The 14344-nt window shown below is 32.4% G+C and overlaps 1 protein-coding gene across 1 annotated transcript; it reads right to left on the reverse strand.

Annotated features, from left to right (window-relative positions):
* Positions 1-7284: 7284 nt before the first annotated feature.
* LOC149218843 (heavy metal-associated isoprenylated plant protein 30-like) lies at positions 7285-9721 on the reverse strand. The gene is made up of 3 exons (XM_089384168.1): positions 9448-9721; positions 9125-9197; positions 7285-7961 (listed from the first exon to the last, which is right to left on the reverse strand). Exons 1-3 carry the CDS (start codon positions 9526-9528, stop codon positions 7636-7638), a joined length of 480 nt encoding a protein of 159 aa, XP_089240294.1. The 5' UTR covers positions 9529-9721; the 3' UTR covers positions 7285-7635.
* Positions 9722-14344: the final 4623 nt, after the last annotated feature.

Raw genomic sequence — 14344 nt, forward strand, 5'->3', positions numbered from 1 at the left:
AAGGTTGGATTTTAATATATGTAAGTAAACTAGTGATGCACAATGTAGTTATTTCCTTCTTTAGAGTAATAGTTTGATTGAAGGGTATGATAAGAGGCAATACTAAAATAGGGACAATAAATTTATTGGTAATAATTAAGTGAACTCGTGGGAATTTTTGGGCTTGAAGGTGTAGCTATGTTCTTTATATCGTCAACAAACTAATGGGAAATAAAAGTTGTAAGCATGAGATGTGGAAAATTAATAACATGTTTGGTCTGAGAGAAATCAATATAGTGAATTTTGTGGTTGTCATAAGAAGAATTTTAGTATAACAATTTGGTATATAAGTCTATGAGAAAAATTCCTTTCCAGATTGTGACTGACATGCCACCAAGAATAGTCACAAATTTGGAATGATTGCTAGAATCTAGTAGGAGAATTGGGGATGCAAAGTCATTTGTACAATAGCTTATTAGGGAAGTGCATGTGCAAGTGCAATAGAATATACGCTTGAGTAATCATGTATATAAAAAATAGGAATGATAAAAAAGCCAAAGATTTAAAAAATCAAGGTGAGAATGTGCTAACGTTCATAATAAAAGAAAGCTTTTTTGGAGGATAATATAACATGCACAAAATAAATAAAATAGGACCTTGTAGGATTCTAAAGACAATTGCGAATAATTATTATGTGCTACATTTCCCTTGATGCTTGGATATCTTGGCAACATTCAACGTGGTAGATTAGTATGAGTACACTAATGGTGTTTTGGATATATTCATGCTGAGAGAGAAGAATTTGCATAAATTCTTGAATAACAATTATATGTAGAAAGAGTTGTAAGGTTGAATGGGATGCTAATGACATAGTGGAAGTTTCTTACACATTAGCATAGGAATTGGTATAAATATAGAGGAAATTATCTTGACATTTGAAAAATCTACTGACTAGTGTGAGCTCACTTCTCATTTTACTCTAGGTACCTGATTGAAGAGTATCCTGCTCATCCTCGAAGATATTGACCATTGTTTATAAATCATATTTTAAATATTTCGATTTTGTGGGAATGTGGCACTCTTGTAGAAGATATACTAGGAGGAGGAATACAATCTATATTATTCCATGGCTTGTCCATCATAACTATCTACACAATTCCTTGGGAGAGGTTGGCTAGGAGTCCTTAAACATGTCAATGGAAATGGGAGTGATCAAAATCCATATTTTCAATCAATAATTGAGAGAGGTGAGAACCTATCGTATTTTTCGAAAGAATGTGGATACACCCACTAAAAATCCAACTAATTATCCTTTTCTCAAGACATGTTGCACCCCATAGAACAAAGGAAACTATTTTATGGGATTTTGACATTGAAGGTTGGCATTATTAGGATGACACGTGAGAGTTTACATGTGATAGCTGACGAGAGGAGACCAACAATATTTTAATACATGTAATGGTTGTGGTCATTAAAGAACATTTAATTACATGTGAGGAAATATGAGGCACAATGAGAAAGAAAGGAAGTATTTTATTCATTTCACATTTTTAATGGAGAATAAGGGGAAGATTGAGCTCTCATCCAGTGTGGAAGAACAAGTTGAAGTATTAAAATTCTTAGAACTCATTTAGCTGAGACCTATACCAACATGCCTCTTCTAAAAAGGGCATTGTCCTAGGAGTTATGAAAATTATGAAATGTCCATTGATGCATGTGTGCAATACTTTCAATTTAATTGAATAGAATATTTTAACATGAGTTCCCTCCATTATGCTCGATAAAATTCCATTTTGTAATTGTGTTGTGTGTATGCCTCAAGTTACATTTTTATATTCTTTGATTGATTTGTAGTCATGAATAAGACTCCATAAGATGTCACGTTAATGTCATACAATCCCACCAAATATAGAGATATTGCAGTGGTGCGAGAAAAACGCACTAGAGTGCCCATAATGCAATGACATTATAAAAACACATTATATATAGAGAGATAAAAAATCCATGGTACATATCCCTAGGAATAGAGACGTCAGATCAACATGATATAATTCCTTTTGGAAGAGAGACATTATATTAATGTAATACAAACACATAGGGAGAGGGATGTCACATTGACATGATCCAAATCTTGTAGGGGAAGAGATGTCAAACCAACATTATAAAATTCCATGAAAGAGAGTAGTGTAAAAATGATGGGATACAAACCCCTCCAAGTGAGAAATGTTACACTAATATGTAGTGAGAGAGACATCACAGTCATTTTGTTAGGCACCTATACTACTAGTGTAACCCCTTATTGTTATTAGTACAACCCACTTATGATATTGATGTACCCATGTAGTGCCCATATTGTTACTATTATGCCCCATAAAAGCCCACTATTATTATTATTGTGCCCTTACATTATTATTGTTATGTCGGCTCTGATCATGTTATGACCCCTTAGACTCCTATATATAGAAAGGATGTCTTCTCATTTGTATCATCCAAGAATTGTTCATTTACTTAATGTAAAGGAGGTTTCCCCCTCAAAGAGGCTGAGTTTTAAGGCATTGATTTATATTTTCTATCTTTTTATTGAGTTGGTTTCATAAAATTTGGTATTAGAGCTTTGGATTCTAGGGTTTCGCTGCTCCAAACAGGTCATCATGGAATTTTCGCTATAATTTTTTTTCCGCGACGTGTCAGAAGCTGAAAAAAAACCTGTTTGAGAAGAAATCACGCTAAATCTTTGTTCTGAATTTCAGAGTTTTTCGCGCTATATTTACGGAGATATGATCTGAGGAAGTTGGTCTTTTTGGAGACTCCTGAATTACATTCCAAACAGGTGACCTCTGGAAAATCGTCATAACTTTCTCTCTGAGCATCTGATTGAAATTTAGTAAGAAGGTATAGTAAGAGAATGGACAGTAGTTTTTTGTATATCTTTTTTAGATCCAAAGGTCGAAACAGTGACTCGTGGCACGTCGTACAAGTTCACTCTACCGAACTAGTCTATAATCAAGTCATCTTGGGAGATTGTGCATAACTCTTCCTTGGAGAATCCAATTTGGATCAGACTAGTGGCATTGGAAAGAGGACACAGAGGGTTGCTACAAGTCGTAATTTCGGAAATTAATGATCTTAAAGTACAAAGTTACAGTAGTTTGAAGAACGAGCTCCTAAAATCAAGAAAAAGCAAGATGAGGAAGTTTGACGGCAGGGATCAGGTAAATTGGATACTTTAGATGGAGCAATATTTTGATCTACATGGTGTACCATTGTTACAAAAGGTATGTATTGCATCTTCATATGTAGAACTCGATCAATTTTTATGGTATGAAGGGCTTTGTTCTCGTAAAGAACTTGTTACGTGGTCAATTTTCACGGAGGAAATGATAACGCATTATGAGGATACAAAGAGCAACACCTTCTATAGAGCAACACCACAACAATTGGAAAGAGTAAAGGGCTTTGTGACATAGTGGAAAGCAAAATTATGGAAACCAGGAAGCATACCCCTCACAACTATAAAGATGGAAGTGTTGTTTCTCCTAGCCTTCCACAACCTACAAGGGTTACACCACAACAATTGGAAGAAAAAAGAGAAAAGGGGCTTTGTTACAATTGTGATAGCAAATGCACTAAAGGTCATGAATGTGATGAAAAGAAATTATTTTACATAGAATATGAAGATGAGGAAGAAAAGGATCAAGAAACATCAAAAGAAGAAGATATATGCCAGGACCCCACCCCAGAGAAAGAAGAAATGAATCAGACCATATCTTGTAAAGCATTGGCAAGAATTACCACTCCTCAAACTCTCAAGAGAAAAAGACATATCAAGAAGAAAAAGGTGCAAGAAGTGAAAGATCACATCGAGAAAGAAGAAATGAATCCAACCATATCTTGTAAAGGATTGGAAGAAATTACCACTCCTCAAACTCTAGAGATAGAAGGACATATCAAGAAGAAAAAGGTTCAAGTAGTGAAATATCACATCGAGCATCAACAAGAAGTTCTCCAAATCTTAAAGGATAACGCCACTTCGGTGAAAAATCAAATGAAACAACAGGTAAATCAACATCATAGTGAAAAATGTTTTGATGTAGGTGATTGGATATTTTTACTGCTACATCTCAAGCAAGCTATTTATAAGAAGGAAATGTTGCCAATACTACATGCACTTAAAAAATGGCGACCTTACCGAATGGGAAGACTCTTCAAGGATGAGGATGTGGAAGCATTGTTTTGTGCTATTTCTATTATCCAACCAGATTGGATAAACGAAGCAAGGGATGAATGGAAGAAGGACAAAGAAGTATGGCCACTTATTCAAAAGTTGCAAAGGATCCCAATTTAAACAATATTGCCAGAAAATGAAGAGGAAGGAAAAATCATCTTGGAACCTAGAGCAGTCACAGAAACAATAACTCAACAGCTATGAATCGATCAATTTCAGAGTATCTCATAAAGTGGAAGAACTTACCTGCTGAAGATTCCACATGGGAAGACAGGAATTTTATACAGAATCATTAAGAACTACTCAAGCGTTGAGGACAATGCTTTTTTAAGGAGAGGGGCATCTTAGGCCCCTATACTACTAGTGTAACCCCTTATTGTTATTAGTACAACCTGTAGAAATTTTGAATAATTTAACACATATTCAACAAAGATTATCTTGATCATGTACTATTGCAGAATACATACACAATACATAAGCTCCTCTACGTTTATCATCAATATAGCAGCATCAATAACAACAAAACATCAAGAGCATTCACACATTAACACAATATGTAACCCGGGAAAATCATCTCGCTAAAAACCCCACACTATCTGTATATTAATGATTGAGACCATGTAACATTAAAAAGTACAATGCTTATCACAAGCAATCCAGTACCAGCTCCACCTGTTACACACAATACAACTAAGATCTGATCTCCAAATCTATTCCACTGCTTGCCTACCTCCACTACTCAATACCTGCTCAAGAATGAATTAGAATGGTGTACCAAACTTGTATTTCACCTCCAAAGAATCACTCACAATGTGTAAGACGTGAGCAGAAGCTACAAACTGGGCAAATACATGAGCAAACTCATTGGCATACTCAATCCCTTGATTGTGCAAGATTTGATGCACAACTATAGTCACAACTGATAGCAATCTGATTCTCTAACACCTGTCCCTGCTGAACTGAACATGCACTGACGTGCAACTGAGTTAACTGATGTATTCTATAGTTGTATTATGAGTTAATAATTAGTTTAAAAACTCATCATTAGCCTATTTGCAGTTAGACTAACTACAACTAGTTTAACCAAGTGAAACTGAACACAACTCCATCAACTCCACAATCAACTCCACAATCAACTCCACCAAACTCAACGGATTGAGTTCTAACTGAAGTCATGCATGCAACAACTCAACTGACTCATAAGAAAAGCGTACTTCCTTCTGACAGCTGCATGGGCCACATTTGTAGTTCAAAAGGAAGTGCTCCAAGAGAATAAGATCAAGTTTATAGTCCAAATATTATTATGAGACAATAGTATTTGACTTTTCTATTTTTGACAGCCAGTCTAAAAATAGACTTTGATCACCCACACTGTGGTCACCCACACTTTGGTCACCCACATTGTGATCACTCACACTTTGATCAAAAATAGAACTTGCGCCATAATTTGCCTGCGGGCCCACTTAGTGAAGGCGACTCTTTTCACTAAGCTCCATCATCTTGTTGCAATCTCAACACAACCCACTTATTATATTGATGTACCCATGTAGTGCCCATATTGTTACTATCGTGCCCCATAAAAGCCCACTATTGTTATTATTGTGCCCTTACATTATTATTGTTATGTTGGCTCTGATCATGTTATGACCCCTTAGACTCCGATATATAGAAAGGAGGTCTTTTCATTTGTATCATCCAAGAATTGTTCATTTATGTAATGTAAAGGAGGTTGCCCTCTCGAAGAGGCTGAGTTTTAAGGCGTTGATCTATCTTTTCTATATTTTCCTTGAGCTGGTTTCATAACACATTTGATATAAACCTATGAAGGAGATAAATATATGATCAAAACCACTAGCAAGAGAGATCACATGGATGTGATACAAACACATTAGGGAGAGATGCATCACTTTGTTGTAATACAAACCCATTAGGGAGAGAGATGTCACATTAATGTAATAGAAGAGAAACAACATTGCTAATGAGAGATATCCACTGAACACACTGATTATTTCAAATTCTCTTCCCAATAAGTCATAAGGTATTCTACTAAAACTTTTGTGGTGGGCCTTACAAAGAAAATATGTCCCTTATGATATGGAGCCTTGGTCAGTGGTCTTGAATTAAGCAATCTCACCATCAGTCCAAAACCTTTTTGAATATATATGTAATCATAGTAAGATGCTTTTGTAGAAAAATAACCTCTTTTCTACCCCTTAATTTAATAAAAATAACATAGAAATTTTAAGCATAATAAAAATTACATAATCCAAATTTTGTATATGATGAATTGATGTCCCTAAATTTTTTACTTCATTCTAAATTCTCACACATATATATATTCATTCTTATATCATTGTATTCATATTTCAACAACATAATACATAAAACCGACATAAAAACCGTGTTCTCCATAACTATAAAGAACCTCTCCCAACATAAAACCAACTAAGTTAGATTTTGTATAACCATAAGGAGCCTCTAACAACATAAAACTAGATTCTTGGTAACTATAAAGAGCCCCTCCAACATAAAACCAACTGCATTAGATTTTGTATAGCCATGAGGAGACTCTACAAACATAGAACCTTGGAGGTTCCACTCAGACAAGAACACGAAAAACCCCCCAGAGGTCTATCTAACCGTAAAAGGAGACTCAAACAACCACGAGGAATCAACGATCAATGCACTCGCAATCTAAACATATGTAACACAAGTTACACTCAAGCTATGTACTACTATTCAAGATTCCAGGCAATCAAAATTACATTGATACGCATGCATCATGTGATTAAGACTGAACGAGCAGAACTGTGATAACGAAATTCGGTCACCAAAACAGTCAAAGTACGACTTTTGGTAAAAGCGATGTAAGACCATCGGGATTCTCGGCTCCCGGAGGGGAGGTGACTGTCTCCCGCTATGAACATTAAATAATTTGGGGATTTTTTAGTAGTTCGAGGCGTGTTGGTCTCTGGGACTTCAGAACTGGTCGGATTTGGGAAATTACAAATCGACAGAAATGCCATTAAACAAGCCAACAATCTTCGAAATTGTTATTATTTTAGCGTGCTGAAGTCTCATGGTCAAAAACATTTCAGGGTCCTTGTTTCATTTGTTCCACAAGTTGTGGATGACATTTGAACAGTACAGAACCTTCAACCTCATTACAAGCGCGTTTAATGAATAGAGGAAGAAGCATCACAGACCCTTCTAGCTATCTATCTGCAAGCTCTGATGTTGACAAGACACGCATATTCTGTTTATTGCTTTTGCTTTTGACTGATTACATGAGAGAGTTTGAAATCGCGGCAGTACAGTACAGTACAGGGCATATATATATACACAAACATATATATACTTACAGCCCATCTTAACTTATCACGAGTACTACTAGATTATTACTGTAATTACATGATGGCTTACTACTGTAATTACATGATAGCACAAGCGTTTGGATTGTCGTCACTAAACAGTGTTCCGATTGCGCTATCATCCGGGCGATTGTATGCAAACCCTTGACGGTCTCCAGTTGTGTATCCATGCTTTCTGTAGTTGTAGCTGCTCTCTCTATAAGCATTCACATCAGTTTTATAATAATCGCTCCTCAGAGGGTAAGAGGTCCCCGGCTCATAAGGGTATGTCCAAAACTCCGCCTTCTTACCAGTCCTCCTCACAGCCTTGAGAACCTTATTTCTGTCCACGTAGCCCATCACTGTCACCTTCTGTTGCTGCAAATCAATCTCCACTGAGTCCACTCCTGACACCACCAAAGTCACATGTTAATATACATTAGGGAATGTAGATTTCCATGGTGGTTCATATTGTATTTTTTGTGTACACAAATCAGAAAACTGAGTATGTTTTTAAATTCTATATTTTGGGTAAAATCAAATTCATTTATTGTAAACAATTTACTCAGTTTTATAAAATTGTAATGCCATAAATCTCCGCACAGTTTATCTTCAAAAGTAATATTCATTTGAAGTACAATACCTAAATAAGACATGTAAAGGGAACTAACCCATTTCATAGACATATTAGAGAATATATATTTCTACAGTGGTTCATATTGTTTGTGTATACCATCAATATAAATATAAAGGTATAATACTTTAAATCTAGACACAGTTTATCTTCAAAAATAATATTCTTTTCAAATACAAAACATAAATAAGACACCAGAAATAAAGGCAACGAATCTGTTCATAGACATATAAAAAAATTATAGATTTGCACAGTTGTTCATATTATTTGTGTATACCATCCATATATATAACATATAAATTTCCACAGATTTTCATATTATTTGTGTATACCATCAATATATATATATAAATGTAATACTATAAATCTAGACACAGTTTATCTTAAAAAATAATATTCATTTCAAGAACAAAACCAAAATAACACGCTGGAAGTAAAGCGAACCAATCAATTTCACAGATATATTAGACAATATAGATTTCCAAAACCAACCAGCTCCATGATATATTAGAGAATGTAGATTACCATAGTTGTTCATTAGAGAATATAGATTTCCATAACCAAAATAGCACATCAGAAGTAAAGGGAACCAACCAGTTTCACAGATATATTAGACAATATAGATTTCCAAAACCAACCAGTTCCATAGATATATTAGAGAATATAGATTTCCATAGTTTATAATATTATATTATTCGTCTAGATTAATAAGAAAACTGAGTATGTTTTGGAAGTTTGATATTGAGGGTAAAATTCAATCCATCCCCTCTAAACAACATATTCAGTTTTCTCCACAATCTATACAATCAATATAGATATAAAAGTTTTCTTGACACACAGTTTCTCTCGTAAAGTAATACTTGTTTCAAACATAAAAGACGAATAACACACCAAAAGTAAAGGGAACCAGTTCCATTTATAAGTTAACAGACGCACCTTTAATCTTCAAGGAATTTCTAACGGCGCGTTCGCATCCACCACAGTCCATTCGCACTTGCAGTTCCACCATCTGAAATATAAACGCCGAGATATTGGAATTGAAATAATGGGATACCCATACAATCAATCCTCCACCCAACAATATTACAGTCCTGAACTAAACATTCATGCATCTTCATACTACAAAGTTCCCTATATTTCTATTTGAAGTTCAAAAATATGGAACCTTCACATAAATACCTAGTAGTTTGTTTAGAAGGCGAACTTATCAGATTGTACATATGAAAATATACCAAGTTTCAGGTAATAGGACTCCAAACCTGCAACGTCAATGGACGTCGCCGCCTCACGGTGAGTCTTCTCCAGTTGATATCCATAATGTTATCCACAATGTTCGACATGATGCTGCAGGGGCTCAAAGACAAGAACAAAAATACCTATTCTGTGAAGGAAGGTACGAAGAGTGTGCAGGGGCGGTCTCCTTAAATTGTGTGAAGGGAGATGGCCGTGTGGCGTGGTGGGTCACGGTTCCGACAGTAGTTGAGATCCAGCTTGCTTGGTACGCTCCCTCGTCGAATCAAACGTTCCACTTGCTTCTACTCCTCCTCGATCCACTTCATTTGCCGACATTCTGTTCAACCAGCAATAATTATTTAGATAAATTCCGCGTGAGAATTCAAAAATCACTTTACACTTTGAACAAAACAAACAGTGCACCGAAGAGATTGGGTGGGAAGTTGGAAGTGATGGCGACAGTCATTTTCAAATTTACGGGCCCTGTGCTTCTCTCACAGCATCTCACTCATTAATAATTAAAAAAACCAACGGCCTCCAAACTAAGCCACACATATATCAATATTTGAAATCTAGGTCATGTTGAGTTTTAGGCTTATTTTCAGCATAAGTTCAAACATAAAACACATGCACTTATGTTTTTTTTCATTAATCTCTGTAATTGAGCAGTATTATATTTTTCCTAAACCTTTTGATGTTAGAATTGTTTCCATTGCCAACTAACTTTTACGTGCAGAAGCTAATGATCAACTTTTAAAAGTAGTGTTACAGTAGGAATCCACGGTGTTGATGCCCATAAAATGCTTAAAAGCATAAGAAAAGCATATGTTATAGAAAAGCAGCCACATTGAAGCATCTGCGAAGAATTTTTATATACTGAAACCTAACGCCTGCAACAATTATTTTCCCTAAAGGAATAATGACGATTGTGTGCTCAGAATAAAGAAGATTGCATAATAAAAGGGACATATTCCATCCTTAACAGGTAACAAGCAAGCAATCAAGGAATGGAGGGAGCAAGCAAACAATGGATGAGGTTGCCAAATTAAAGAGCATCTTGTTCTCTGACATTAACCTGTGATACCGTGCATATCCTTGTCAACATAAAGTTGATTTTTAGCATCTATTTTATCCAGAATCAAAGGGGAAGTAAAAGTAAAAGGTCTTTAACCATCAAAATTAAATCACTTTCTCAAAGATATGTATTAATCTCATATATATTAAGGGCTCCAGTCAGATTTAATTTTCATATTTCACAACTTGTACAACTTGATAAAAAGAAAACAACCTTCAAATTTTTAAAAACATATTATATTATAGAACATGTTGTATCATGCATGTACTTTCAAAGCACAACATTTATTTTTTTATTCAAAAAGGAAATTATTAAATTGTTATTTGATATAAAAAGAAAGATTTAAAAATCACTTTCTCAGAGATATGTATTAATCTCATATATATTAAGGGCTCCAGTCAGATTTAGTTTTCATATTTCACAACTTGTACACCTTGATAAAAAGAAAAAAACCTTCAAATTTTTAGAAACATATTATATTATAGAACATGTTGTATCATGCATGTACTTTCAAAGCACAACATTTATTTTTTTATTCAAAAAGAAAATTATGAAATTGTTAATTGATATAAAAAGAAAGATTTAAAAATAAAATTTGAAGCATCTCTTTTACCATACTTTTAAGAACAAAACAATACATTTTCCTCTGAAAGGACACTCCGTGACTCATTGACCTTTTCCTTCATGTATTAATTCGATTAAACTATATATAAACTTCATTTTCATAGTTTTGATGGTCCCATAATTTCTTTGTTAAATATTAAAATAAAATTTCACTCTATCAGGAATATGTAGTGTAATAAAAGAACTTATCTCAATTATAAAAGGCTTTATTCTAGGATTTGCATTTGGTTTGATAAACTATTAAATATGGAGCATTATTTAAAGTGATGTGGAGTTCGATTCATCTCGGAAGGAATAATATTAAACATGAGTAGTGTCCTTTCACAAATAGATGGAGGAAGGTTAACGTTGACACTACAGCATAAAATTTTATACTGAAGATGACTACTTGAGAATTGCTTTTCCTGTGCGATAATATATTAGTAAACTCGTGAATGCATTAGGGCGTCATGTGTGATGGAGTTCCATTCGATTACCAAGAGATAGCATATCACCCGTCAAGCTTGCGTTCATGAGCATGGGAGCGGAAATGTATCATTTTATTATTGCTATTTTGAATTCATTGGAATTAAAATATTCATAAAAAATAAGATTGTCTTCAGTTTTTTAAATTTAAAAGGTTAATGGATCTTATTATTTTTCTAAATTTAAAGTGTTAATCAAATTTATAAAATAGCTATATTTTTATATGATTATTAAAATTAAGAAAAGATGGAATATAAAAGATTAATTTTATAGTATTTATTTAAAAAAATTAATTAAAAAAATTAGGTCTATGCTACTTTCTCCCAATTCTATAAAATATTGTACGATTGGAAACCACTAAGAGTGAGACTTAAATGACATGAGTGACTTCTAAGAAACTATTGTGGAAACTTTAAATATGATTACACCATAATATTTTATTAGCATTGATTTGGAAATTTCAAAAATATTAGAGATAGAACGACATCAACATCCTCATCAACAATATTAACTTGAAAATTATATATGATATTAAATATTAATACTTAATAAAGTAAGGAATATAATAATGTAAATTGTTTTTAATAATAGGTTGGATACTCTTAGATGCAAATAAGTTTTGAATGGAGAACCCATCTCCAAAACTATGACTTCCATGACACCTACAAAATAACTTTTTCAAGGATACAAAAAGAAAACCTAAGTCCTTAGAAAATGTGTCCTCTAAAAAAATTTTCAATGTGAACCATTTTAGAGCTAGTGAAACAAACATAAGGAATATTAAATCCAAATGTAAACTAGTGTATAGGTAATTATGCATAGATGAAAACTCAAATAACATGGTGTTGTCAATCTATAGTCATGACATTCATTAAGAAAATGAAGACATTTACCATGCCCCATAATGATCAATACACATGAAATATTTTCCAAAATTCATATATCTCATAAAAAAACATATACATGGAAAATGAAAAAACAAATAAAGGTTATTAAAATTAAATGTCCAATAAATATTTGTTATGTTTAATCAACTAAAGATACAATTAATAGCATGAAACAATTGGTGACACAAATTAAGATCACTTGTTAAAGTGTAACAATGACTAATCATGAATATAAGTACACTAGATACTATTATTTGATATAGATAGTTAATATAAATAGAAGGTTTTTCATTTTATACCATATTACTAGAAATTTGTAAGCAAAATTGCTAATTTATTACTAGTAATTTTGACACATAAAGGAAGAGTAATATTGGCACATAATCTTGACACACGTATAGGAGATTGAGAAAATTCTTCATCCTAATGACTAAGCTGATGATATGTGTGTGAATTGGATGGTGAAGAATTTAGGACTAACTAATAAAGATGCTGGAGCCGAAAGGAAAGAATAATAACAAATGGTAGAATAGGTCTTTAACATTTTATTCCTAATTAATTCACTAATAGTGGAAGATTTGGTTCCTACAAAATGTTAGTAAAATTATTCAAATTACTTTTGAAAAACAAGTACCAAATTATCTAGGTTTATTTTCAATAGACTAGGCATGCATAATAAAAATGATAATTTCCAATTCCATACTGACTACATTTATGATTTATATATCTCATTTAATAATATTTGGTGAAATTGATACTTTTATTTTTCTTTTTCAATTTCAGAAAAAAAAAATTATACATAACCATTAGTACATAAGAATAATAATATTTTTCATGAATAATAATTAATACATAAAACCAAGAAATATCACATATCTCAACAACTTATTCCTTTTCTTATATTTAGTGTTGAATGATAAGAGAACAATGCTACACAAATGTAAATATGAACATAAGGAAAAATATATATATAAAAAACAATATTTCAATAAAAAAAATTATTCTATTAATAAAATCTTTTTCAAATATATTAATTTTATATCTCAGGAAAAGTTATTGTAATTTTAAAATAAAAAAATTTTAACAATAATTTTTTTTTTTAATTTATTCCATAAAATTTCAATTGATAAATTAAAAATAAATTTCAATTGATAAATTAAAAATAATTATTAAATTAAATCATTATTATAATAATATTTTAATTAATAAACTAAAAACTTCTAATAAATTGTCATGTGTTACTTAATAAATTAAAAATGATTATTAAATTAAATCATTATCATAATAATATTTTAATTAATTTTATTATTAAAATTTTAATTACTAAACTAAAAAATTGTAATAATTATCCATAAATAAGGGGAAAATTTATAATCCCAATTCAAATTTAGCTGTTTATTAAAATAATAAATATTAATACTTTGAAATAAGAGAACATATCGCACTAATAACTTGTTCTCACAATAAATGTGTAGAGTTACATATTAGTTTTATTTGAAAGTCAACCTCATCATTGAATTTGATGTTAACCTTTCGCAATTAAAAAACAATATAATTTAGTAAATTGATCTCACAATTATATTTAATGATACAACCTCATTATATCAGGAAAATGTCCACTCGCAAAGAACTATTCCGTCGAGATATAATGAATATATAACAGAAAATTCAAAGATACTATAAAATTATTAATATGAAGGAATCCTGTCTCTAAATATTGAGGTAGGACATGCAAAATGTAGGGACCTTTCCGAAAATAACATACTCCCACTTCGAGATAACATTTTGCCCAAGTTAATAGCCCCACTCTATAATACGTATTGTCTGCGGTTTCTTTCATAATTATTGCACTCATTTCGAAATCAATAGTCC

Source organism: Pinus tabuliformis, chromosome Q (assembly GCF_031772625.1).
Source record: "Pinus tabuliformis cultivar Carrire ecotype Pingquan chromosome Q, CPIR1, whole genome shotgun sequence".
Classification (NCBI taxonomy): Eukaryota; Viridiplantae; Streptophyta; class Pinopsida; order Pinales; family Pinaceae; genus Pinus; species Pinus tabuliformis.